This window comes from Apteryx rowi, unplaced genomic scaffold, assembly GCF_003343035.1.
Source record: "Apteryx rowi isolate R43461 unplaced genomic scaffold, aptRow1 scaffold_0, whole genome shotgun sequence".
In the NCBI taxonomy this organism is placed as follows: domain Eukaryota; kingdom Metazoa; phylum Chordata; class Aves; order Apterygiformes; family Apterygidae; genus Apteryx; species Apteryx rowi.
Genome location: NW_020447195.1, coordinates 3,328,857 through 3,356,476, shown reverse-complemented (window position 1 = coordinate 3,356,476; position 27,620 = coordinate 3,328,857). Strand labels below are relative to the sequence as shown.

The 27,620-nt window shown below is 39.1% G+C and overlaps 2 protein-coding genes across 19 annotated transcripts in view; one reads left to right on the top strand and one right to left on the bottom strand.

The window, feature by feature from the left end:
- Window positions 1–7,640, top strand: part of ADNP (activity dependent neuroprotector homeobox) — a 30,399-nt gene extending 22,759 nt beyond the window's left edge. For 8 of the 13 annotated variants that reach the window (XM_026077182.1, XM_026077507.1, XM_026077331.1 and 5 more), the window contains 2 exons: window positions 1,356–1,448; window positions 3,430–6,567. In XM_026077182.1, coding sequence (XP_025932967.1) covers window positions 1,356–1,448; window positions 3,430–6,567 — 3,231 coding nt within the window. Of the gene's footprint in view, window positions 1–1,355; window positions 1,449–3,429 lie in introns of all 13 variants that reach the window. The other 5 variants (XM_026077757.1, XM_026077027.1, XM_026078010.1 and 2 more) reach the window with 2 other exon arrangements.
- BCAS4 (breast carcinoma amplified sequence 4) overlaps window positions 7,287–27,620 on the bottom strand; it is a 60,659-nt gene continuing 40,325 nt past the window's right edge. For 4 of the 6 annotated variants that reach the window (XM_026078556.1, XM_026078302.1, XM_026078464.1 and 1 more), the window contains 2 exons: window positions 24,610–24,755; window positions 11,715–12,348 (listed from right to left, as the gene is read on the bottom strand). In XM_026078556.1, coding sequence (XP_025934341.1) covers window positions 12,276–12,348; window positions 24,610–24,755 — 219 coding nt within the window. In that variant the 3' untranslated portion in view covers window positions 11,715–12,275. Of the gene's footprint in view, window positions 10,110–11,714; window positions 12,349–24,609; window positions 24,756–27,620 lie in introns of those variants that run through there. The other 2 variants (XM_026078384.1, XM_026078719.1) reach the window with 2 other exon arrangements.

Sequence of the window (27,620 nt, the reverse complement as noted above, 5' to 3'; positions counted from 1 at the left end):
TAAGCTGTTTCATGAAATGTTAAATATTTACTGTAAATTCTGAAGACTGTTTCTACAATCCCCTGCATGCAGTTCTTGCACCGTATTTCTCTCTTCTCATCAACTGAGAAGGATTCTGGGATTCCACTTGAGCTTTATTGTTCAGGCTTTGCTACAACTACTAGTAGAGATGTGTGCTACCTCTGCGTTGCTTTTAAGTCCTACACAAAGTAGGATTTAATTAATAACTTTAGCTAGCATGTACTTGCAAGCACTTTTTAAAAAGTTTAGTGGAGACAAGATACACTTCAGCCTGTAGATGACTGGTTTGACATATATTGAAGATAGGTTGTTTTTTGTCTGTGTTGGATTCCTAAAAATAGAATTCACTAACTGAACACTTACGAATGGAGCATGAACTAGGTGTGGTATAGGATGTTCTTAGGGGCCAGAAGATGATTCTGAAGTTTTAATGAAGAGCTTGTCAGTGCTGCAGTAGGTCATCAAGTTGAAGAATTGCTTCTCTTCCTGTAGAAGTTGGTTCCTAGAAAGGAAGAGTATCTGTGCTACTCTCCTCTAGACAAACTTTGTATCTGTCATCTCAAAAATGCAGCTTTCTCTCTCAAACTTTTATACTGTCAACTTCACAGTCTTTAACTCTTTAGAGTGCCCAACAAATTATAACTTATTGCTTGGCTTTTCCATTAGTGTCTCTTTAAAGAGCATTTAAGTGAAATGCTCCAAGAGAAAGAAATACCTGTCCTTCAGGTTTGGAGAATTTGTGGAACAAGTGTAGTTTTTAAGGGTAAAACTTTGAATAGGGACAATGTTACTTTTAAGCACCCATTTCAGTGGAAGTACTACTTTTGAGTCCTTATGCTGCCAACGTATGCCAAAGACTAATGAAAAGTACATCATAATTTTTTTTTAATTAAAGTAGGGCTACTTAGACATCATATACTTAGTCAAAAACTTCTAAAACCTCTATCTGAATTCATGTCTAAAATTTTTTTTTTTTTTTTAAATCAAAGTTTGTGGTGAAGGCACCTCTATGATGTTAAATGTTGAGCAGCAACCAGATAATACTGTTTTAGTGACTGCTTCTGAAAATGGGGCAGGTATGTAATTACAGGTTTGGGTTAATCAGGAGGATGTGTTTTGAAAATTTTTCTTCAGGTGTTTTGTGTCATTGTTTACAACTTTACACCTCCAAAGATTACATCTTAAATAAACAAGTTTCCTTGAATTAATGATCTCTACTATTTGCCAGGAGCACTTAAGTGGAGTGCATGGATGCTTATGAGAGTTACGTAAGGGAGCAGTTGGTCTTTGGTTTTGATTCTTTGTACTCTCTTCCCCATCTTCCCCTTCTCCAGGATTTTAAGCAGTTTGAACCTAATGACTTTTATTTGAAAAACACTACATGGGAAGATGTAGGATTGTGGGACCCATCGCTTACAAAAAATCAGGTTGGTAATAGCTTATGTTGACACATCAGATGCTGAAGATAGTTCATGTTAAATGGCGTTTCACAAATATGCCAGTAGCGTTTCCTGTGGTTTTATCAGTTTATCAGCAGCCTTCAGTTTAAGGGACAACAAAAAGCTGTTTTTATTTTAGAAGTAGTAATATTGATCTTTATTTAAATATTGATGGCCAAATACTGGAGTACTGATTATTCAAGAAATTTTACACACCCTTTGACAATTGCATAGTAGCAGCCCATCTGTTTTCCTGCTCAGCACAATTTCACCATCCTTCACCATCCAAAAGAATAACAATTTTATCCAGTTCCCTGATAATGTTGTTACCTTTCCCTAAATCCATTTCATCATCTGTTTTCATCATTCAGAAAAATGTTAAAAACTCATCTAACTGCTGCTTTCTCCACTGTTGTTGTAGCTCTGTTAGCTGTCTGTCACATCAGAGGATTCTCATAATCTGGCTGTGTCTGAAATTACTCAGTTTAGGCATAGGCAGCTATATACAGCAGAATGAAGTGACACTGGAAGTCTTGTCTCTTAGATGATTCCGAGCCAGTTATAAAGCTCAAGAGATTTTAATTAAGCTAGAAATGTAGGGAGGGGAATGATGCTGTAAAAGTAGAGATTTATCTGACTCTGCTGATTAAACGTATTTAAGGCAACTTGTATGGTCTGCAATAGCTTCTACTGAAGGTACAATATAAAGTAATACCACCACCAGTGAAACAGTGAGAATGCAAGAATCCTCTCTATAAAATAAGGCTTTTTTCCGCATCTGAAAGATCAGGTACTGCTTATTATAAGAAATGGGGAGCTATGACAGATTGCTAGCATGGTGTTTGTCTAAAAAGTTCCTTTATTACTGTGTTCCATAAAATACACTGATTTTGTCCTTTTTTCTTCCTAGTTCATTCCAGAATAAAAATTGTAATATAAAAGGGGACAGCTTTTGTTTAGTTTGTTCTATTGTATCTTGTCTCCAGCCTACCAGATATCTGAGGCTTCAGACGGTGGGCAGAAGCATATATACCTACTTACTTACGCAGAGGGAGAGTCCAATCTCTAGCTACTTTAAATGATCCATGTGTAACTTGATGCACAAGACTTGTTTGACACACATGATGAAATGTTCGTAACTATTTAAATTTCATGTTTTATCTCATCTGAAATACCACACTGCTTGTGGCTATCTCCAAAGCCAATGCACAATGTAATTTTAGTTTCCGTTATAACAGTTGACAAGAGTTAAATCAGCAACATCTGAAAGCTACCAAAGATCAAGGGAGCAGGGAAAGTATGCCAGTGTTAAATTTTCAAACATCTTTTTTCTGATCCAAGATTTTTTTTTTTAAATTGGGATTGTGCTTTGATCAGAAGGAAAAGGCTTGGTTGCTTTAAGGGCTTGTGTGGACCTAGTACATAACTTGGTAAGCTTAACTCCGTTTGTACACCAATATAAAATAAGTTTTGAAGAGCATCTTTTATCTTAAAGTTTATAATAGATTAAGACACTGAAATAGCTGAAGGGTATATATCTATCTTGTATATATAAATATTTGGCAGGTTTTCATGGGAAGTAATTTGTGTCTTTTGGACAGTGTACTCCAACAGTCATGCTTGTGTCTTCCCCAAAAATGAGACTTGGCGAACTTTTTCAGCTCACCTGGGAATGCAACTTCTGCTGACTGGTGTGGAGAAAGATGCTTACGATTTAGCCTTGCATGCTGGGTTTATGTTTAAACTCTGAGGGACCTCTAAATTGGCACGTACTATTTCATGGGATTGTTCAGACAGTTAAAACTTCTAAAGCCAAAAGTTGCAGAGAAGAAGTTAATATAAGGTTTGAGGTTGTTGCAGTGGGTTTTAAGACTGATATTTAGAAACGTTATAGTTTAGAGAAGATCATGGATATTTTTCTAAAAACTGCTCTTCGATATTTAGTTTTTGCTTTGTTCTTTGTTTTAAGGACTATCGGACAAAGCCCTTTTGCTGCAGTGCATGTCCATTTTCCTCGAAGTTCTTTTCCGCCTACAAAAGCCACTTCCGGAATGTTCATAGTGAAGACTTTGAAAATAGGATTCTTCTTAATTGTCCTTACTGTACTTTTAATGCGGACAAAAAGACTTTGGAAACGCACATTAAAATATTTCATGCTCCAAATGCCAATACACCGAGTGGAGGCATCAGCACTTTTAAAGATAAAAACAAACATGATAGCCTTAAACCTAAGCAGGCTGACAGTGTAGAACAAGCTGTTTATTACTGTAAGAAGTGCACTTACCGAGATCCTCTGTATGAAATAGTTAGAAAGCACATTTACAGGGAACATTTTCAGCATGTTGCTGCTCCTTACGTAGCAAAGGGAGGTGAAAAGTCACTCAATGGTGCAGTTCCGTTAAGTTCCAGTACCCGCGAGGAGGGTAGTATTCACTGCAAGCGATGCCTTTTTATGCCGAAATCATATGAAGCTTTAGTACAGCATGTTATCGAAGACCATGAACGTATAGGATATCAGGTAACAGCAATGATAGGTCACACTAACGTAGTGGTTCCAAGATCTAAACCTTTGATGCTAATAGCTCCAAAACCACAGGATAAAAAGCCTATGGGACTCCCTCAGAGGATGGGTCCCCTTTCCCCTGGAAGCGTTCGATCTCTTTCATCACAGCAGATGATGAACAGACTCACTATACCAAAGCCTACATTAAATTCTGCAGGAGTGAATATGATGTCAAACGTTCACCTACAACAAAATAATTATGGAGTCAAATCAGTACCACCGAGTTATGTTGGTCAGCCAGGGGGAAGGCTAAACTTAAGTGGCAATGCACCAGTTTCTATTCCACAACAATCCCAAACAATGAAACAGTTTTCAAGTGGAAATGGAAGGCCTTATACTCTTGGAGGGGAACAGAGATCACAGGCCTCAGCAAGGTACTCTCTTCAGTCTGCCAATTCATCTTCTCTTTCATCTGCTCAGTTGAAACAAACATCGTTATCTCAGTCACAGGCAGCTTCAAGGGTATTAGGTCAGTCTGGCTCGAAATCTCCTGTAGCTGCTACGGGTCCTTCTGCTGTCAATACATCATCCACACAAAAGTGGAAAATCTGTACAATCTGTAATGAGCTGTTTCCTGAAAATGTGTATAGTGTCCACTTTGAAAAGGAGCACAAGGCTGAAAAGGTGCCTGCAGTAGCTAATTATATAATGAAAATACACAATTTTACTAGCAAATGTCTATACTGTAATCGCTATTTACCTACTGACACATTGCTTAATCATATGTTAATACATGGTCTGTCTTGTCCGTATTGCCGTTCAACCTTCAATGATGTTGAAAAGATGGCCGCTCATATGCGAATGGCTCATGTTGATGAAGAAATGGGACCTAAAACTGATTCCACTCTGACCTTTGATTTGACATTGCAGCAGGGTAGCCACACAAATATACATCTTCTTGTAACCACCTACAACCTGAGAGATGCTCCTGCTGAATCTGTAGCTTATCATGCTCAGAATACTCCCCCAGTTCCTCCAAAACCACAGCCGAAAATCCAGGAGAAGTCTGATGTACCTGTAAAAAGTTCTCCACAAGCAGCAGTTCCCTACAAAAAAGATGTGGGCAAAACTCTCTGTCCTCTGTGCTTTTCAATCCTAAAAGGACCCATCTCTGATGCACTTGCACATCATTTAAGGGAGAGACATCAAGTTATTCAAACAGTTCATCCAGTTGAGAAAAAGCTAACTTACAAATGCATTCATTGCCTTGGTGTATATACTAGTAACATGACTGCCTCAACTATAACACTGCACCTTGTACACTGCAGAGGTGTTGGGAAGACTCAAAATGGCCAAGAGAAAGGTAATTCTTCATCTCGGCTAAATCAGTCTCCAGCTATAGCACCTGTAAAACGTACTTATGAACACATGGAATTCTCGCTAATGAAGAAAAGAAAAATGGATGATGATGACTCCCCCTCTGCCTTTGAGGAGAAGCCTGAAGAACCTGTAGTTTTAGCTTTGGACCCCAAGGGTCACGAAGATGATTCCTATGAAGCCAGGAAAACATTTCTTACAAAATATTTTAATAAACAACCATATCCCAGTAGGAGAGAGATTGAAAAGCTGGCTGCCAGTTTGTGGCTATGGAAATCTGATATTGCTTCTCATTTTAGCAACAAAAGGAAGAAATGTGTTAGAGATTGTGAAAAATATAAACCTGGTGTGCTGCTTGGTTTCAACATGAAAGAATTAAACAAAGTTAAACATGAGATGGATTTTGATGCTGAATGGCTGTTTGAAAACCACGATGAAAAGAATTCCAGAGTCAATGTTAGTAAGACTGTTGATAAAAAAATAAACATAGAGAAAGACAATGAAAGTTCCTCAGACAGCTATGAGAACATAGAAGAGGAATACAATGAAAGCAGTAGTCCATTTGGTCAACGAGTTTCTGACATTGGTGGGAAAACCTCTTCTGATAGCATAGTGGAGAACCCAGAGGACAGCATATCCAAGGAGACTCTGGAGGAAAATACTTTACAGTCTCCAGAGAAGAGTGATCAGAAACAAGAGGAAAGTTCTAAATACGAAGAGATTATTTCTGCTGAAGAACCAGCAAAACTAGTAGGTGATGTTTCAGACAGTGAAGGTGATCAGGATGATCAAGATGATGCTGTTGAATGGAAAGATGGAGCTTCACAATCTGAAAGTGGGCCTGGTTCTCAGCAGGTTTCTGATTATGAAGATAATACATCAGAAGTAAAACCGGAAGTGTGGACAGATGAATCCTCCCAAAGTGAAGATGCTAGCAGCAGTAAACCGCCTGTAGAAACAAAAGGGGGTGGATCTGAAAGTGATGAAGAACAGTCAAAGTGGAAGAATCGTTCCTATGGAAAAGTAGAAGAGTTTTGGTCTAAGGACCAGTCACAATGGAAAAATGCATCAGAGATTGAGGAGAGCTTGTCAAATCAGCAGATGGAATGGCAGAATAGCACAATTGACAGTGAGGATGGAGATCAGTTTGACAGTGTGACTGATGGAGTAGCAGAACCAATGCATAGCAGCTTAACTGGTGTGGAGCTGAGTAGCCAGCAAGCATAAGCTGCGCAATTCAGAACCGGCAGTAATGATCCAATCTACAACTGTCTAAACACTTTCATTTCAGTATGACTGCTAAGCTTAAATTCTAACTGGTACTGCCTCTTAAGTGCTAGGTCATGGCGAGCGGTGGCTGTTGCCACTACTATTCCAGTGGTTATTTAAGTATGCTGTTGGCTAATCTTGCTTGAGAATATCTGCTGGGATGAGCACAGTAACTTAATGTGAAAACAGATAAGCTGGTGGCTCTAGAATGCACACAAAGAAAAGCAGAGGTTTATTTTATCTGCATTTTCAACATTTATTTCACTCTTGTACATGTTCAGTTGTATGTCTTTTTAAACATTATCCTTTTTCACATGGTAGTATAGGGCCAACATATGAGCTACCAGTTCAACGTGTATAGTAGACTATGGGGAAATTGATTTTTTCATGTATCATTCTGAATAGTTGAAATGTATATTTGTACAGTCTTTTAGACCTATTCAAGTGAAGCTTATGAAATTGTTCTTGTGTACCCATCATAGATTTGTTTCTCTTTTTTAGTGTTGCCCTGCTGTGTAATAAATGCTGTATCTAGTTTACCTAGCAAAAGCTTGAAACTGCTATAGTATGAATTTTGACAAACTTAGTTTTTGCACATAACCTTGTACAATCTCAAAACAGAGGCCAGCAACATAAAAAATATATCTGGACTCTATTGTATTATAGAATTTTCTTGTTCTGAATATCCTTGACATTACAACTGATGACAAATGTATTTCAGAGCCATTTTCTGAAATCTTTTAAGCTAAAAAAGAAAAATCACATGCAAGAAACAAGTTTGCAGCTACTAATTTTGACACCTTTTAGATCTGTATAAAAGTGTATTGTGTTGAAGCAGCACACTGAAACAAAAGTGCTGTGTTTTGGATATTTAGTTTTATCTTTAGTTAACACCAACAAGGTGTTGTATTCATTTATACCATCTAATATATGACACACTGTTGTAGTATGTATAATTTTGTGATCTTTATTTCCCTTTGTATTCTTCATTTAAGCATCTAAATAAATTGCTGTATTGTGCTTAATGTAAACATTTGCTTTATTACATGCAAGTACCACGTTCTTGTTTGTTAAATCCTGCTTTGCTACATCCACTCCTTTTTTGGAAACAATCCACATCTCTCCTGGGGTGTGTACATGTAGTATTTACTTACTGGATACAAGGACAGGAAAATTTCTACAAAACTAATTTAAGCTGAGTTTAGCGTTCTAGAACACTAAGCTTATAAATAGAATTGCAGTGATTTGCCAGTTCTGTATCCTGGAGAATCAGAAAGCCTATGAATGTTACTTGCATTTTTCATCCCTTTATACTTTTATCAATTAAGATCACTTTTATAGATTAAATTATCTAAAACTATGTGTCCCTCTGAAGCATTAAGGGTAAATAAGAGTGAAGGTATTTGAATATTTACTGTTTAAACATGAAGGAACATGCCTTGTATGGATTTTTTTTTCCCCCCTTTGGCTTTGCTTTGAAGAAAAAGTAATTTGAATGTACAATCAGTTTGTTAAAATTTGTGATTGGTTTGGTCAAACCAGTCCTGCACTGGAGCCAGTGCATAGTGCAATGGTCAGTTACATAAGCAAAACCTCTTTGCGATAATGATTTACTTAAGAGAATCTAAATGTGATGAGAACAAAACTATTCTTAATTACAGCAACAAGTTTGATTTAAGCAGATGTCTAATAAAATATCTGAGCACCAAACTTAGATCTTGTAAAATTTCAGAAACTGATCTGTGAAATTTCCAATAGTGTTGGAGGAAATAGTTCTATTCCTAAATGCTTTAAACAGCAGAGCCATTTGATGGGTATCTTGGGAAAACATGTATGCATCTCCATAGCAGTCTTGGGTAGGTGTAAAGTATACTTTCCACTAGTATAGTGAACAAGCTACAGTATAAGCCAAAGACCAGAATATTAGATGTAGGCTGTCATGTTCTGCAACTAACTTGTGCTGCTGGCACTCTTTGGAATGAACATTCCTATTTTTTGTTGAACTAACCATTTGTGTGAAGTAATAACTGAAAACATTTACCTTTAGCCGAAGATGGTTTAGATTTGTCTTCTCATCTTCCTTTCCCCCTTCACAAGGGGATGTGTATTTTAGTTCTGCTTTTTTTAACTGAGGAGAGAGGGGAGTAGATGTTGGACTGGGTCCCAGTTTTGAAGTAAGCGTTAGAAGATAAGTGTTTTTTTAAGAACAATACAGAGAAGATGCTTCTGACATTTCTATTGGCAAGAGTTCCTTGTGCCTCTCTGCTGGAACAGAAAACTTGGGCCTCAGATCTCATTTTGTTAAGTAGGCATTTTAAACTATTTCATTGAAAATAACTTCAAGTCAAGTGAGAGTTTCTAAGCTACCATTTATAGATATCAGTTGGGTGGAACTTTTTTTCACACCAAAACTAGCCCTTGGAAGTACTAGAAAGGGGTTTTTTTTGCTAGGAGAACTTGGTTATATTCTTTTCTATGTGGGCTGTTCTATTTCACATACTGCATTTCAAAATTCCTGTCTTGTGTCATTTCACCTAGGCTTAAAAAGATCTTAAAAATAAGGTTTTTAAACTTTTTTTTTCAAGCCAGTTGTGCCTTCAGTTTTGTACTCTTTGCTGGCTGAAGATAGCTCTCTTTAATGGCAGTACAACAACTGTTACCTTTTAAGTAATGAAATAAGAAGTGGGTATCTGTCTTCAAATCTGCATCATATTTATCTCAATACCTGGCAAAGTTACTTCAATATTAGGGAATTATAAGCTGAATTTAACTCTATTCTTTAAACTCTTAGAATAGTGTTTCATGGAAATTTGAGCTCATCTCTGCTCCTGTTTGTAGTCAGTGAATAGTAAGACTATGAAATATGAAATGTTTAGAAATGCTTTATTTACCAGAAAAAAACTGTGATAGGAAATGCCATTTTATGTAATGATTAATTTAAAAGTCTTGCACAAAAATGGCCCTGATTAACAGGAATATCAGTAAGGATTGGGGGTGGGGGAGGGGGGGATTAAGGATTGCCATAAACTTGATAGTATTTGAGAGATGTTACTCTAAAATCTGAATTTGAGGCTGGACAAGAATTCCTTTCTAGAATTGAGGCTAACCACACATTTTCTTGTTTTTGAGGATGTCCCAAAGAGGAAGAGGTGAATGGCCTCATAAAACTGGAGAAACCTTAAACCCAGTTTGTGTAGTTTTACCACACCATTATAATTGTATGAGATGGAAGTTACCCACTTTTACATCTAGTTACTAGAGTTCTGCTACAGAACTTCAGTAAATGACAGCTGTGCTTGCACAGGAGCCAGCTGAAGCTGAAAAACAAATTCTGCTGCTTTGTTCTGTGGGAGGCTGAGAAGATGACTGGAGTCTCCAGGCTTTGTCCAGTACAACAGAGCAGAAAGATTATTAACTTAAAACTCTAAGGAATTTGTTTCAGTTTACCTGATTTGAAGCAAAGCCAAGTGTTTTCCATCTTAAACAATGCTACCTGAAATCTAAAGGTTTAACAGGTGAGAATGAAGATGTTATTAGCATACACATTGTTTTTAGATATAAGACAGTTTTGTGTAACAAAAAGAGCCGGCATGACCCATAATTTGAATTTTGACATGAAATAGCTGGTATGGGCAAGGACGGCCTGAGATTTTAGGAGCATTTGCATTTTGTATGACCCTTGTACTCTTTATTTCTATTGGTCTTCATATGGGTTTGTAATAACTATAATTTTTAAGTTGCTTTTGAGCTGACCTTCTTTTAGTATACCTTCCTGTCTTTCCTTCCCTTCCCCCTCACTCCTTGAAGCTTAGTTCCAGCCTGTAAGCTTTCATCCAAACCAAACAGTTACTTTCCAGCAGGGAGAGACAGCTTTTGCTAAATTCCTAGTTTTCTAACAAACAGCTGCATTGTCTACTAATGCCACACTTGATCTCAGCATTTTCGTTTGGGTACTGTGAATTAACCCTTTATCTAAATCAGGATTTATTGAAATCAAAAAATTCTACAAGATGTTCTAGAAATATCTGTATTCGAGTTTTATTTCATAAGCTCTTTATCCTACTGAAAGTTCAAGTGACATTTAATGCTGCCATATCTGTTCAGCTATAACATTTCTGTAGCAAGAACTTGCCAATTAAAACTTGACTCTTTGACTTGTATTTCCAAGGCAAAACAGATACCTGAATGTCCACACAGTACTTTCTATAGAAACTTTCTACCATTCTTATCACCAAGAAATTTAGTAGACTTTAAATATCCACTAACATGGTTACAGTAAACAATTTACTATTCTGTAGTACCTATATTTCAAACATTGCTATGGCAAAGCTTAAACCAAGCTTACTTCTATTTTAATCAGACAAAACAAAAAACCCCAAAGATTTACGAAGTAGGGTGTGTGTACTGCCTCTTCATTTTGGTTAATAAAGAACCTGATATTTTGATAAACAGGTTGGTATAATTAAAGTATTTTGTCCTTTTCATAATTAATTTGCCTCTGTAATACCAGCTCATTTGTAATAATCCATTACAATAAACTGCATTGCAGGGGCAGAGACAGTGGTTAGGTCTGTCCTTTATGCTTTATATTTTAATTTGCCTTTATCTTTCATCATCAGTCTCACTAATAAATATGAAAAGGTTGAGTTAATTTACTTCTGCATCAGAAAAGCATTCGTCTCCATGGTTACTCAAAGCCATGTAGCTTTACTTTCACCATAAGCTTGTATCTTTTTACAGAATTTGCATTGGGTCCTCCATCTTGAGTTTTTCCATAGGTATTTTTGTAACAAGAGCCTTTGTTTTTCCATATTGTACTCTGTGCAAAGCTGATCATTTGAAACACTATTTCAGAAGTGATCTACTGTCTTGACCAATACCCCTTACTGTTTTCCTAGTGAGATTTTCTGTACATAGGGAGACAAACATCTTCAAAATTAAAGGTATGACATCTCTTCCTAATGTTCCTTATTCGAACAATCTGGTGCTTTCTGTTTCCCTAGACCTGTTTCACAGTTTAAAAAAACTGGGGACATGAACTATGCTACTTCTGGTTCTGGTGAAGTAATATTTCCATTACAAAACTGCACCTCCAAAGGTCTGTATCAGCTTTGCAGAAAGTTTATTTATACCATTCAAGTTATCTAACACAACAGCTTTTAAAACCCTATTCCTGTTTTGAAGAAGAATGCTGGAAGCTTCAGCCATGTGCAGTTTATTGAATTTCAAAATTGTGACACTGATTTCATGTTCAGTTGTAAAATCTAAACATTTATGAAATATTAATACATTACATGACAGTTTCAACATGCTATATAAGAGCACTCTTCAACCTTCTGATCATCGTAGGTATAAAAAGATTTTTAAAGTGTGAAGGTAAACAAAGGGAGTTCTTGTACATTTTCTTCACTGATGTAGTAAGTTTATGGAGCAAACTAGTGCGACCAAATCACAGAATAGATGCTCCAGGCTGCATATATACCCACACTGTGATCAAAAAGTTTAAGCTTCCCTTGAAGATGCTAACCACAGATCTGAAATGTAACAGTTGCTTCTTTCTAACGTTAAAACAAAGTATGACCCATAAGAACAAACTGAGGCAGCCTTTCCTAGAAAGCTGTTGGTAATCAAACATTAATGGTTTTGATACTTTGTACCTACATAGTTCATAGGAAAAAAGTCTTCCGTTCTGTAGAGTTTAGGCAGATCATAGGAGAGTGCTGCTGATGGATGATGTCTCTGAAACAAAAGCAGGAGAGAAATTAATCTTACTGTTAAAGAACAGGAAATACATGAAATTCTTCATTCTGTGCACTAAATGAGGCAGAAGATGTGGAAGATGAAATGGCTAAATTAAACCTTTGGTACCTTGCAGGCATGTCAATCAAAAAAAAAAAGAGCAGGTAGCTTTTGTGGGAGCCTAATGTCAGCCATTCGTCCCACTGTAAAGGTGTAAGGTTAGAAACTGCTTGAATTCAAAACTATTTATTTCCTGTGTTCTGGCAGAAGATATGATAGACACCAAATGGAAACACATTTTGTCATGTTTTCAAACCATATATCCCAACATCCTTCTTCTTTAATGTTAAAATGTTGTTTTAAGTTACAATTCTAAAAAAATTTTTTTTTCTTTTTTTAAATGAGTGGGTTCTCTACTTGCTCTGTCTCAGGAATATGCTGCTTGATTTCACACCCTGTGTCCTAGAATGGATATTTAACCACAGACTGTGGTACCATACCACTATTACATAGTTTATGGCACACAAGTAACAGCACATGCAAGTTGTAAGACCAGGGGAAGTTACCTTCCTCAAAAAGCTAGCTTTAGCATGTTTGGTCTTTTATGCCAGCCAAAGACTTATTTTGCAGCAACATCTTTCTTTGAAAACATGCTGTTTTAAAACAGACAAGAGCATCTAGAGCTGAAATAGTAAAATTACAAAGTTATCATCTTGATTTTTTTTTTTTAACTCCCTCTTTTGCAATACATAATTTCCAAATACTTGGGAATCCATAATGCTGTGAAAAGGAGAGGAACCTCTCGCTAGCAGATTTACCTTAGTTGTTTTTTTTTTTTATGGACAAGATAACAATGATGAAAATGAAGGTTTACTCTGAAATATGGGTAATGTTGAGTGCCCAAGTCAGAATTATAATTAGGATTAATTTTAAAGCCATTATGAAAGCATGAGAAGAAAAGATTTGAATGCAACCTGAGCCAGTGGTGAAGTACGCGAGTTCAGCCTGTACCTCACATGACTCTCTGGAGTGTCAACTTTAGAAAAGCGTTTTTAAGAAGTGTAAGTCCCAGTTAAGTAGTAATGCATGACAGTGTTCAATATGAAGTGCAGTTACAACAGGCTATATCCTTGCTGAATCCGACAGAGAAAAAAAAGACAGAACACCAGAATAATTGCCCTGAAGACTGCACAGTGTTCATCTAGCATAGCAATGGTACCTATTCATTCACTGTTTTTTTTTATATATATATAAGGCAACTTGATCACCTACATCTGCACATGTACTCCACCGTGTCCATGAAACATCTGTGAAAAAAAGCAGCATCTCAAACGAAGTTATTTTCAAATGTAAGTTATTGCTCTGTAAACAATTCTGAAAATGTGAAGTTGTTTGCTTTCACACCTGATTCTATCGACTTTGTAATCATCTTAGCTGGATTGATACCGAACAGTTAAAAACAGAGCAGAACACCGGGGAAATCAGTTTTAAAGCACAGAAAAGAATGCAAATGAGTTAGGAACATTACAGGAAAAGACTGACTACAGAAGAAACACAGAAGGAATTTTGGTTTTGCTTTTAGGGTTTTTAAGAACTCAAAGAGCAGATTAATCCTAAATTGAGGTGATCAGATAGTATTTCTGTAGTACAACAATTCAAACTGCTAGCTAAAATCAGGGTCTCCGTGGAAAAGGAGGAGCCTATCCCTCCATACAGCTGAAGGTCTTTAGGCTCTGACAGTGTATTTTCAGAGAACAGTTTGCTAGTTACATGCAATCTTCACATTTATTAGTATTTAATTCTCATTCATGTGTGTCAAGCTATGCGTCTGTTTACATAGTTTTCTTGATCGTATCCACTGCTAACTTCAGAATAGATACTGGCTCCCCATGTATATCAAGGCACAATTTAAGAAGTAGATACACATTTATACTATCGCATAGGTACGGCTACCTACGCTGCACTGTTCTGCTGTCGTTGTCAAGACAGGCAGGCGGAACGGGGGTTCTGCCGACAGACTCGACTGCCCGTCTAGGAGAACAGCACTGTGTTCTCAGAGAAAGGCACCTGCTAGCTACTAGGATATACAGACTGCTACAGGGAAGAAAGATACGGATCTGGATATTGATAATCATCAGCAGTTGCATGTGGCTTTGAGGTTTTTATGTACACACCCAAATAAAAGGAGATCGATAGGCTCCTTTTAATGAGCAGAATATTGGAATCTATCTTTTTTTTTTTTTAATCTAAGACTGAAAATAGATGGTCAGTCACAAGCACTGAAGATCAGAGGAAGTCTGAATCAATGAAGTAAATACTAGCAACAAGGATTACCTCTGCAAAACAGAAAGCAAGAAAAAAAAAACAACCAAAAAAACCTGTAACAGTAGTCTGTGTTCACAGTGGAATACTGAAGTTTTCATCACTTTCCAAAAAACAACATAAAAAAAATTTTAAAAAAATCAACTTGATTTTCAAAATAAAATAATCTGTCCTTCATTTTGAGGGCAGTATTGTCAGTGGTCATAATAAAAGAAAACAAGGCACGGATACTGTTATGAACAACAGTAATTAAAATTAACGTGCTGAGTAACAAATTGCTTGTAAAGAGCCCTGATCAGAGCAATCAATCAAACTCACAAAAGACATGATCCTTTCAAACTTCCTTTAAAAGTGGAGTCAGGGATCTCCCGCATTTCATGAAACCACTGTCCCACTCTGTTCTGTAGCTGGTTATTTTAGATCTACTTATTCACTGCCGCTACCTGTCTAGAATCCTTCCAAACAGATGATGCCATGACTGCAATGAGAATGTGGTTCTTTTGAGATCCCCATAATAATAATCTGATGCTTTGATGAATAACTCCTTATTACTTACGTGGTACTATGGATGCTATCATTCATAGAAATACTTGGTCCCTTCTGACCTGCAGATACTATGTTTTCTGTATATGCTCCTGATGCAGATAATTCTTGTGGGTGACTTCCTGTGCGTAACTATGTGAAATACTCAAGTGACAACTCCTGTTTTAAATCTGTCCACACCAAACTTTCATCAAGGCACACTCTAGTTACCAGTTTGTGTGTTAAACAAACTGCTTCAGTTTTCATTATCTTAAAGTATAGCTGCTGAATCAGTAGTAAATATGAGGAAAAGATACCAATCCACATGACTAGACAGTATTTTAGAAGGAAGAGGTCATAGAAAAGCTTTCTTTCACAGTGGTACAAATGCAATACACGGTTAAAAGACAAGGGCATGAGGAATCTCTGAGCTGTGCACATCACACAAACTGAAGATGAAATAATTCCTTTGTGGTCAGGGTGCCACAAAATGTAAAGGAAAAATGATATAGTTGCCTGCCAAGAAAAAAAGGAAGGGAAGGAGGGAGGGAATGGCTTGAAATTCCAAAGCCTATTGAAGGAATCAAAAGATAAAGGCTTAAGTAGTAACAAATGGCTTTTCACCTCTAGATCACTTGATTTATGTCTGTCACAATCTAATCAGGGCTAGATTATGCCCTTAGAAAGTAGGTGCTCTCAATTTTCATTAGGATGGCATCCATACCATAAAATATAACCACTAGTGGCACTGACTACAGCAGTAGCTTGCTGAAGGCCAAGTGGCCATAAGACTAAACTGTGTTTATGTCTAATCTACTCTGTAGAAGCCTCAGGGCAAAGTTCTGTCATTTTATTGGCCTCTGTGAGCACCTACAGCACAGAATACGTAAATCCTTATTTCTCTTCTAACTTGTCTCTCAGATCCAGTTTGAGACAGCTGAGCACAGTGTCGCAAATTTACACTGTGCCCGAATTACACCAGCATCCCCGCTAGAGAGCTGTCATTCTGATACCTCTCACTAGCATTAAATTCACTCAACAATAAACCACATTTCAAAACTGAAAATTTTAGACTACAACAAGTATTTCAAGCCCAAGCACACCAACGCTCCCCAGCACTCCTGAACTCCCCTGGAAGCCCCCCAGTAGCCAGGGGGGAACACACACAGCACCCAAACAGAAATGGGTCTTTTCAATCTAACTGCTTCAGAGGTCCTAAAAAGGAAACTTAACGGTTAGAAAAGTCAACAAAGCACCATCTGGAAACAGATCTCTGGTGGGATGCCCCCTACCACCATAGTCTTTCTCCCAAATTAGGAAACTATTAATTAACTTAAAGATCCCACAACAAGTGAATAAATTGAGGAAATAAGGAGTAAAGAAATTATCGAGGGACATCATAGCATTTGGAAGGGAGAATAACAGGTCTAGCTGAATCTAGATCAAATATTTAGTAGAAATAAAAAGATTAAAAGATTTTAGAGAGCTTTTGAAAAATGAAGCGCAAACAACATTCTGCACTTGCAGGCAAATAAAAGAAATGGCATGTAGAATCATGCCTGCAAGATTAACATTTCTGGTGGCAGCTTTAGATACTTCACTCCGTTAAATTTTACCAGGCAGCCAAGTTATCTAAGGAGACAAGTTGTGTGACATAATTTCCAAGGCACGAAAACCACCCCTTGAGAAATACAGTTTGAAGCCCCTAAAAGCCAGGCCCCAAGCTGATAAAGCAAAGCACACGAGAGCAGTCAGAATATGACCCATTGAAGAGCACGGTGGTTATTTTTGACAGCTGCAACCCAGCATTAGAACAGCAATGCTGGGTCAAAAGGTGCTCAATTACAGGTTGTATCACATCCAGGAAACAGCTTAATTCACAGTCGCTGAGCTTCTATTGAAGAAAAATAAAAGCTGGGGTGCATGTGTCTCCTTGTCTAGTTTCATTTTCAGAGCCAGACTTAAGACAGCCTACCTTAGCTACTGCACAGCAACATTACAATTAAGGTGAGTGCTGTAAGAATTCCTCACGTGGACAAGGAAAATTGTTTCCCTTCCATCTAAGTACTCACAGGACGGGCCAGAACTCTATTATGGTACCACCTGCATAATGCAGATGTGGGGCACTACCCGCCAGGGGCCACCAGCCCAGCCCAGCCTGGCAATTCACCCAGCTGGGCCCTTTCCCAACTGGCCTCCCCAAGGGAGAGGAGGAGCAGGGAGCACTTCTCCTGCCCTTACGTGGATGTCCTCCCGTGGCAGCCAGGCAGGCACAGCAGCGGGGGCCTTCTCGTGTGGCAGGGACACTTGGTGCGGTTATCAAGGGCTCCAGCAGAAAGGTTTATCATCACGACAAGGGTTTGTGACCCTGTTTCAGACGATTTGTTTATCCAGGCTATTTGCAGCGTGCCTGATCATTACAATGAAAATATTGAGCTACTTTCGCAGACCAAGAAAATAGTAATTGTCTGAGAAAAGGAGGAGGCATATTATTTCAAGCAGAAAAAAGAAATTAACCTTTCACGTGCTGCCTCTTGGAAACTTAGCTGGCAACATGAATCTTCATGCCTACTCTGAAGACAAGGCAGCAACCATTCCAGATTATACCCCACAAAGAAAGTCTCTGTTGAGGCTACCCGATGTAAGGCCCTGATAATTCAACTTCCATGTATTTACAATAACCATATTGGACTAGTTTTCCCTCTGAACTGAGCTCCTGATAATTCGGCAGCTTCAAAGCTAAGAAAGAAGCAATAATGAAATATTTTGTCCGCACTGCTGGACTGCAGTGCTGACTTTGCCTGAAGTACTACTATTCATGTTTCCAGTGCTCCTGAATCCATCTGTTTTACATCTGCTGCCTTCCACCTGAGGCAGCACTAATATACCTTTCCCTTGACACCACTAAGTATTTTTGCTCCTGTTAGTTTACAGTGAAAGACCTCCCAGCTTGCTGGAGTGGATCAGCACCACTGCAGTCAGACAGAATAAACAAAGCAGCTCGAGAGCACTTCTTCGCAGACAGCTGCCACAGCAACTGGAACTCTGCTATGAAGGGTACAGGTGGATTCGCAGGAAAAAAAATAAAAATCCAATATTCATGAAGCAAAGTAGTCTTAGAACTTGGCTATCTGGCAATAATTATTTTCCAGGTTTGATCATTCTCACAGGTTTTAAAATCAATATCCAGACTGTAGATATCATTAAAACAAGGTAAAAAGTGAACCTTGTTTCTTGGGCAGTTTTAAAAACAAGCAGACATTCTCACTTGAAATAAAAGGCCATCATTTTCCACAGATTTCAAATATCAAAAATGCTGATTTGGACCCCTCTTGGTTTTTTTAGTATGAATTTATATAGCAATGTTAAAATTACTATAATTTTTATTAAAATAGATTTAAAATTCAACATTAAAAAATGACTTCTTAAAAACCTAATCAATTTTGACTTTTCTGATCAGTCTTTTTTTGATTGCTGCCAGCCCATCTAGCATGATGCTAGTGGACTCCCTGTGAGACACTTTCAGGCAAATTATGAATTAGAGTCAAAATGTTCTTCACGCATCAGCTGTGATGCCAAGCAAAGCAAATCCTCACCTACATGTTCTTCTCAGAAGGAATCTCTCAGACACTTACCAATCCTCAGAGACGCTCTAGGTCCGGTGACTATCAGAGAAAGCACGATAAACCAGGGCTCCGACACTGATATAGTCTGCTAAAGCATGCCAGAGTTTGCAAGGCCTCATGTCACCCAGACTAACTGCCTGCACCCACCAGAAAGGGCTGTTACCTACAAATTACCTGGAAGCACCGAAATTTGACCTAGAATAGATCCGAATATCTGAATATCTGAATGTTTTTAAAAGAATAATGAGACTTCTGGCTTCCATGACAATTCTGATCTCACATTCGTGGGGCTACCAATTCAGCTGGGCCAAGTGAGACAGGTCTTCTTCAGCTTGCACTGAGTAGAGCACCCCACCGAAGCGGTAACGTAGCACATCATCTGTACAGCTGGGGAAGGAATAAGCAAGGTAAAGCCTGTGCTAAGGGTTCTCCTTAGCTAACTAAGATAACTTCTCAAAAGCTTCTTAAAGCTTCTCAAAGTGCTTTAACCAGTATCTTCTTTTAATTAGCAACTTCAAAATAGACTTAAGATTGAAGATTAATCCTAACAAAAGCCTTACAAAGTAGTCGAATACTACTGCACCTGGGGAAAACCAAGGCAGAGAGGTTACATGATATGTCCCAACGGACAACAAGTCAGGACAGAGCCCAGATTTAAATCAGGATTGACAGGGGAATTCTGGCAAATCCTGCAGCACTGGTTTAAAACTTCACCACCTATAGCTGTCCTCCCCATTCCTCATCCTCAATAACCTCATAGAGGTTATTTTTCTCTCAAAATCAGCAGAAGAAAGTATGTCTCCATGTCAGGGCCATTCTGGTTCAGTCTGGCACACTAGTTTAAATTACAGATGAAGGTACGTTTGTGCTAAGGTGCCAAAACTATTCATTACAAAAGCTATGGATATAAGTTCTCATCTCTCTTCAAAATCATAGCTTCTGAAAGTGAGGCAGACACAGTAAGGTCAAACCACCCCAATTTTCAGAACACATGCCTCAGAGCCCAATTTATGGTTATCTCCAAAAGTATATACATATTTTTACCCGTAATGACCTGCAAGAGTTGAATTCCAGTCTCAACTTCACGCGCACAGCATCTTTACTCTCCCAGCACAGAAAAGAATTCTGTCTATCATTCTCTAAACCCAAAACGTGACTGGATCAGGAGCTTAAGCTGCAGAATCTTCTGCCTAAGAAAATATCAAAGCTCTGTTCTGACTCTTGTAACTGCACCTGTGATGAGCTGGAGTCAGCCAAGCTAGACTTCTGACCTCACCCACAGCACTTGCAAAAGTTTCCAGTACCAATCCCTGTAAATTCACTCTTTGGAGAATTCTGTTCTAAGACCATCTCACCTTCCCCTTTTCCTTCAAATCTGTGAGATTACTGTGAAGGCTTTCCAGATGGTTATTTACCCTTGCATCCATTTTCTTATCTCTAACACAGACCCACCCACAGAAGGGCAAAACAAATCATCCTTCCTATGATCTGTTACTAGTCTCCTAATTAGAGGACAGGACAACTCTTGAGGCATACTGTTTCCAAACACAAGACAGTCATTTCACTTTCTAGTATTATTTATGCATCTCCCAAAAGCACAGTAAATACTTCACAGACTGACTGAGCAGGCTGCATTCTTAAACAGCTTATGAAGTAAATGAAACACAACAAAAATCGGAAATTCACCTGTTAAAAGTAACTTCTTTCCCTCGCCTTCTTCCTTTGTAACTCTCAAGGTACATGCATACTCTTCTTAGTATGATCATATTATCTTCTCAATCCTAAACAACTATCACACGGTTCACTCTTTCTTCCTGTTGTTCAAAACCTTCCATGTAAGCGCTTCAGACCAAGGCCAATTTCCTGCAAGCTCCAGAAAGCATCTTATATATCCTTTTGACTAAAATGAGTCATTAACAACAATCCTTCACTTATGATTTAAGACTAGAATCTCTTCAAGGGAAGGATAAACCAGGCACAGTACTTTGTGAAGTACAGTACCAAGGAACAACAGTCAAACAGCTATTTTACTCCATAAATAAAGGGGAAAAAATAGCCATGAGATGTCCAAAGTCAAGAGAATTTAGAAGAAAAAAAAAAAATACAATGTCCCCTTTTTTTCTCATTCCCTTCAGCAAAAATCTATTCAAAAGTTGTAATTATGACCACCGCATAAGTCAATAAACTTGTTGGGGTCCTCTGCAAAGGAGAAAACAAGGGAAAGCAGCATTTATTAGCTGTTTAGTAAGAAGAGAGAAACACAAGGATGCAACAGCTCACCTCTTGCCCAAAGAGTGCAAGATGCAGAAGAGATGCAACAGTTTTGAAGATGCTCACTGCAAAATGCGTTCTCTCTCAGTGTACAGTCTAAGATTTTGTGCTTAGGCATGTTGTTCATCAGGCTTTCTTCTTTTCAGTGACAGAATCTAATTTCTCACTAATATAATCATTTTCCCATATACTGTTGCCAGAAGGAGCATATCCTTAAGAAAGGAAGGTCTGGATTTGTTTTGTTGTTGCTGTTTGTGATTGATCTGACTGTGTCTATGAGGCTTCCTAAGGCGTTTGCTCTGGCTTCAGCACTCAGTCTCTCAATTTAGTTCTGAACAAGAAGCAATAATATATTTGGGGCTGTCACTCATGTGTTAATCTTCAGGAAAGCCAAGAGGAAACAGGAGTGAAAAAAACAATGATGCAAACTAAGGTAGATAATAATACCTAACGTTTCTATCTGCAGGAGAAAAATTAGGCAGAAACTGGCCAACTGGCCAACTGATCTTCACAATATCCTTCTAACACAAGAATTCTCATTTTACTAATAAGATAACTCAATACTTTCTTTGCCTTGGTCTTTACTGGTAAGGTCTGTTCCCAGACCTCCCAGGTCCCTGTGTCCAGTGGCAGAATCTAATGAAGTGAAGTATTCTATACGACAGAGGAAGATCCAGTTAAGGATTTCAGCAAACTGGTAAAAACAAACAAATAAAAAAACCCAAGCACATGGAACCAGATGGATGAATCTGAGAATGCTAAAAGAGCTGGTTGACATCACTGTGAGGTTACTCTCTTGCATCTTAAAGGTCACGGTAATCAGAGGAGGTCCTTGATGACTGAAAAAAGGCAAACGTGATGTTCAAATTCAAGAAGGTCAAGGAGGAAGATATAGGGAACTACAGGATGTTCAGCCTAACCTCAGGCTCAAGAAAATATGAAACAAATCCTCCTAGAATCCATTTTGAGCACTACAAAGAAAAGGAGGTGACTGAGAACACTGAGCATGGATCTAACATGGGCAAATCATGGTTAGCCAACCTAATCAAGAAGTCTCTTTGCAGAAAAAGTGCTGGAGGTCCCTCATGGGTAAAAGGCTGAATATGAGTCAGCAGTGTACCCTGGAAGTGATGAAAGCTCACAGCATATCAGTATGAGTAAGAGCACAACTGACAGACTGAAGGAAGTGATTACTCCCCTCTATTTTGCACTTGTGAGACTGAATCTGGAGTATTGTGTCTGGTTTTGGGCTCCCCAGTACAAGGAGGATATGCCAGACTGGCATACTTGGACCAAGTCCAGCAGAGGGCCACCAAGATGCTGGAGGCTGGAGTACATGCCCTGTGATGAGAGGTTGAGACAGGTGGTTTGTTCAGCCTGTTTAAGAAGAGTGCAACTGAGCTTATGTCTTCAACTACCTATTAAGTGAAGACAAAGCTACTTACAGAGAAACAGAGCTAAACTCTTCTCTGAAGTGCACAGCAAAAGGACTAGAGGGAATGGATATAAGTTACAACAGGAGAAATTCCATTCAGACATAAGAAAAAAATTCTATACAATGAGGTGGTCAAAGACTGGAATAGGTGCCCAGAGAGGTCGTAAAACCTCCCTTCTCGGAGATGTTCAAAACTTGACTGGACAAGACCTTGGGCAACCTAATCTAACTTCAAAGTTGGCCCCGCTTTCAGTAGGGAGTTGGACCAGATGACCTCCAAAAGTTCTAAGTTCTATTATTCAATGATTCTAACCAAGGCACAGAGGCAATAAATTACTTGAATTCTGCCTGTTTTCTTCATTCTGCTAACCCTGTGCTTGAAACTCAGCATTTCTGGGCTATTCATTCCATCCCCTAACTGCTGAGGAATCACCACGTGGTATCAGGGTTAGGTAGGTTTTGGTTAAGTAGGTTTTCTGCCTTCTTGCACAAGTTAAATTATAAATTAAAAAAATGCAGTGCTGCACTCACATTATCCAATGGCACTGCAGGCTAATCAAAACATGCAAAGTCCAAGTCTGCTACCATGTCTGTTACTACTGTACCCAATGTTAAAAAATCAATTTTTTCATTACTCACTAATGTATCACTTGCTGACAGTCTCAGTCCAGTTCCAAGTCACATCCCCAAAGCTTCAAAGCAGATGTTCAAAAGCTTTTTCCACAAAGATGCTAAGATGAAATGGCTAGAGAACCTGAACTAGTCCTCTTATCCTAGCTTTCAGTCTTCCTCCAGCAACGGGTTAAGGCATAAACAGCAGACTCCAGAGCTGTCAGTCCTAGATTTTTATGAGTGCTTATCTTTTTTTTATTATTATTAATGCAGTGCCTGAGTCAAGCACATACAATACCAGCATAGTAATAGCCTCAAATTACAGGTCCCTTTGCAAATCAATTCATACCAACACATTTTCTCATCTAAGACATTTAAACGTTTGGAGTCTCTTGCACATGGAACAGCAGCTGAGATCCCCAAGGAACAAACCCAACTGCTTTCACTTTCTGAAGTAACAACACAGACAAAAAGTAAACAAAAATAATACTACCCATCTGAAGCCTGAAGCAGCATTATATTCAGAAAAGTCTTTAATTATAATGGGAATCAGTTAAGGCTAATAAGAAATTAGATTGACCAGAGACAAGACAAAGCACAAGGAGTTCATACTTCTCTCTCTAACTTGGTGGATGATTCACTCTGAGTCTACAGTAGTAGCCAGGTCAAGGAGAGAGCCTGCTCCCCAACCTGGCTCCCACTTTCAATATTGCCGTAACACAAAACACCATTCCAACTCCTTGTCTGAGACTATGAACAAGCAATCAGACAGTATGGATGTGAGACAGGACTGAGCTCAAGCTCATACTAGAAAAGCACTTGGATGTAGTCTACATGGCCTTGAACAAGACGCTTTACAGTTTCTGTACCTCAGTTCTGTTATCTGTAAAATGGGAGCAATGAACCAGTATGAAACACTGTATGTAAACTGATCAATATTATTACACTAGTTCCAGCAGCACTGAAAAGGAATGGAGGAGGCTGTCAGAACATCCCATTTAAACTTAGGACCACTGTTTTTTGTTCTCCTACTATGCACCTCACTGAAGAGCTTGGCTCCATCTTCTCAGTAACCTTCTCTAAGGCACTTGAAGGCTGCTATTAGGTCCCCGTAAGGTTTCTCTTCTTCAGGAGGAATAAAACCAGCCCTTCATAAGTCATGTGCTCTAGCCCTAGGATCTCGGTGGCCCTCCCCTGGCCTCACTCAAGTTTATCAACATCTTTCTTGCACTGGGTGCCCCAAAGCTAGATGTGGTATTCCAGATGCAGTCTAACAAATGCCCAGTAAAGAATAATCACTTCCCTCAATCTACTGGTCATACTCCTGTTGACACTGCCCAATATGCTGTTGGCTTTTGCTGCTGGCACACTGCTGACTCACATTCAGTCTACCATCTTCCTGGCCTCCAGGAAGAGTACAAACGATTAACAATTACCCTTTGAGCCTGATGAGCCAAACAGATTTTCACCTACCTGATAGTCCACCCATCTAGATCATAACATGCCAACTTGGAATCAAAGATGCTGTAGGAGACTGTATCAAAAGACTTGCTAAAGACAAGGTACTTGATGTCCACTGCTTTCCCCTCATCCACAGTCACATCACAGTCGTGCCATTCCTGAGAATTCACAGTTAGAACAATCAATGTTCTTAAATGAGAAATAATGCTAGAAAAAGCTTCATAAAGTATTAAAACAGGTACTGATCCTACTATATTTCCACTTAAGACAATGGGAATTGAAAACATACAGAGCCTTGGAGAACCCAGCCTCCACTGGTATTAGAAATATAGCAATGAGAATGGAAGTGTGTGTGTATGTGTGTGTATACTGGCAAAACATACAATATTCTAATGCTCAGTTGGAAGGTATCCAGAGAAGGAGACAAACTGACCCACCCAGAAGTCACAGGAGATGGGAAATTACACTCAGTTTCCAAGAGTGATACAGCAAGAAACAAAGATCAATGAGGTCTGGCTTGTATGTCAACTTCTAGTCAGCAGCTGTGATGTTATTCTACAGTAGTACAAGAAGAAATCTGTCCACAAATACAAGAATAGCCAGGGTGCCTACACTGTCAAATCAAACCTTAGTAACTTGTCTCCAGCTGAGACCAAGAGCTGATGCTTAGAGTCTAAAAACAGGGGAAGTATACAGTGTTGCTGCCTTGAATACTCTCCCAGCCTACAGGAATTTACAGCTTAGAGGATTCCAGAACTAGAAAACGTAACACCACTAAACGACTTTGTCTCATTGAGTTTAACATAAAAAAAAATTTCATTTACAACTGCGACAATAAGCTCCAAACTTCAGTGACACATTGCATGAAAAAATCTCCTTGTTTCGAGCCTACCTCTTAATAATTTCACTTGGTGTCCCAGAGTTTTTGTTCCATGAGAGAGCAAATAATTTCTATTTAACCTCTCATGCAGTTTCAGATTTCAGAGAACTCTAATGCATACTTCTTAAGCGTGGAAAAGAAGCAACTAAAATCACAGTCCATTTTGCTGTTTCTCCAAAGGAAGTAGTTCCATACTTCTGGATCATCTCTGATGCTGTTCCAGATGTCTTCTCTAGTTCTGCTGCAGTAGGACCAGAACTGCCCACAGTATTAAAGATGAAGCCATGGATTTTCAGAGTGGCACAAAGAGGTTTTTCTTTTCTTTCTTGATACTTTTCCTAATAATTCTTAACATTCAATTTTTCTTTTATGCTTGCTACTGACCAGTGAGCTGATGATTTTCATGAGGCCATATGTGATAACTTCAGAATCTCTTTCTTTAGTTAAAAATTCTACTTCAGAAACCAATAGTGTATGTATAAGGTTCACTCACATCACCCCCTCTGGCTCACCTTATATTTATTTACTTTCATTTTGGCTATGAGTCTTTCCACTCAGTCTCTCAATGTTGCAAGGTCTGTCTACAGCTCTCTGCAGTTGGCATTCATGCCTGTGATCTCAAAATAACTGCATCAACAAGCTTTCTCATCTCATTGTATGCCTCCTTTTCTAAATAATCTGTGAACACAGAACAGCATGCTAGAGACAGAGCTAGCAGCTGAAAGGCTTCCTCAGTATTTCTTCAAAGTCCCTTGCTCGGGAGCAGAGGAGCTCCTCGGCACCCCAGTGGGACGAAAGAGCTGGCCACGCTTTGCAGGCCCTTTGTGGAACGTCTGTGGGCAGTGACTTCTAGCAGCCTGACACAGTGCTTCACAGGGAGGAGACACAGCCCAGCCGAAAAAAAATAAAATAAAAAGTGCATGGTACTACCACAGATACATGGTCCATTTCTTTTTTTTCTATAAAAAGAAATGAAGGGTTTTTGTGGTAACAACTGATACCAAAAAGCATTCTTAAGGCCTGGAAATAGTTGTAATAATTTGGTTTTACTATCCCACATGTCCCAGTACAGGGGCACTTTGGAAATGAAAGAGTTAAACAGGAATGTTGGTGGGGGGGCAGCATGGAATAAGCAGACTTTTCTGGAAGAGACACTATCAGTGAATGGTTCTCATTCAAAATGGTAAAGTTGCGTCAACTAATGAAGAATAAAACACTGTGTGTGTGGCGGTGCAAAGGGAAGGCGCACCCCGGGGTGCGGGTGCTGGGCAGGGGGCGAGCGCTCCGAGCCAAGCCGCTGGGATGACTCCGGCCAGGCCAAGCCAAGCCAAGCCAAGCCAAGCCCCCAGGATGACTCCAGCTGAGTCAGGCCACGCCGCTGGGGTGACTGTCTGACTCCCCCCCACCCCCTCCATTTTCTGGGGCCTATCTCACATTTCAGTTCTCGACAAACCAGAGCAGTCTGGGAAATACTTGCAGGTCTGGGTATTTAAGCGGGAACAGCCTGGCGGGGAGCAAGCACCAATCGCCAGAGAGGGGCTTGCAGCACTATTGCTACTCGAGGAAGAAAACCGTTTCCATAATAACTGTTTTACAGCATACCGCCTGGCCTTTCTATAGCATTTTGCCATCCGGCTGGATCACAAAACCAAGGGCAAACATGTTATTTTCATACCTTTTTTTTTCCCCAAACAATACTGACACATGGACTCTGCGACAAAATGAATGCTAGAGAAGCCCAAAAATATCTGCACTGAATATAAATATATTATGAAATGGCTTTTAAACTCTGCCCTGAAGCACTTCCTGATTGGCTGCCAATGATGTCACGCATCCCTCCAGCCCAGGAAAGCGCACGGCTTCACAAGTCTCCTTTCTGTGCAGGAGCTCCCCATGCCGAGGGTACGGGGCACCGCGGGAATCCACGGGGCTGCTCGTACCGCGCTCAGGGAGCTCAAATCCCACGGCCCCAGCGGGAAGCAAGCTGCCGGCCGTCTCCCAGAAACATGCTCGCTGACTGGTCTTACCAGTGCTTAATTAAGCACATATTACTTCTTGCGGGAGAAGCCTTCCTGAAGGGTATAGTAAATCACTGTCAGTTTTAAGATATTAGATACATCTATGCAATTAGTTTGGTCTTATC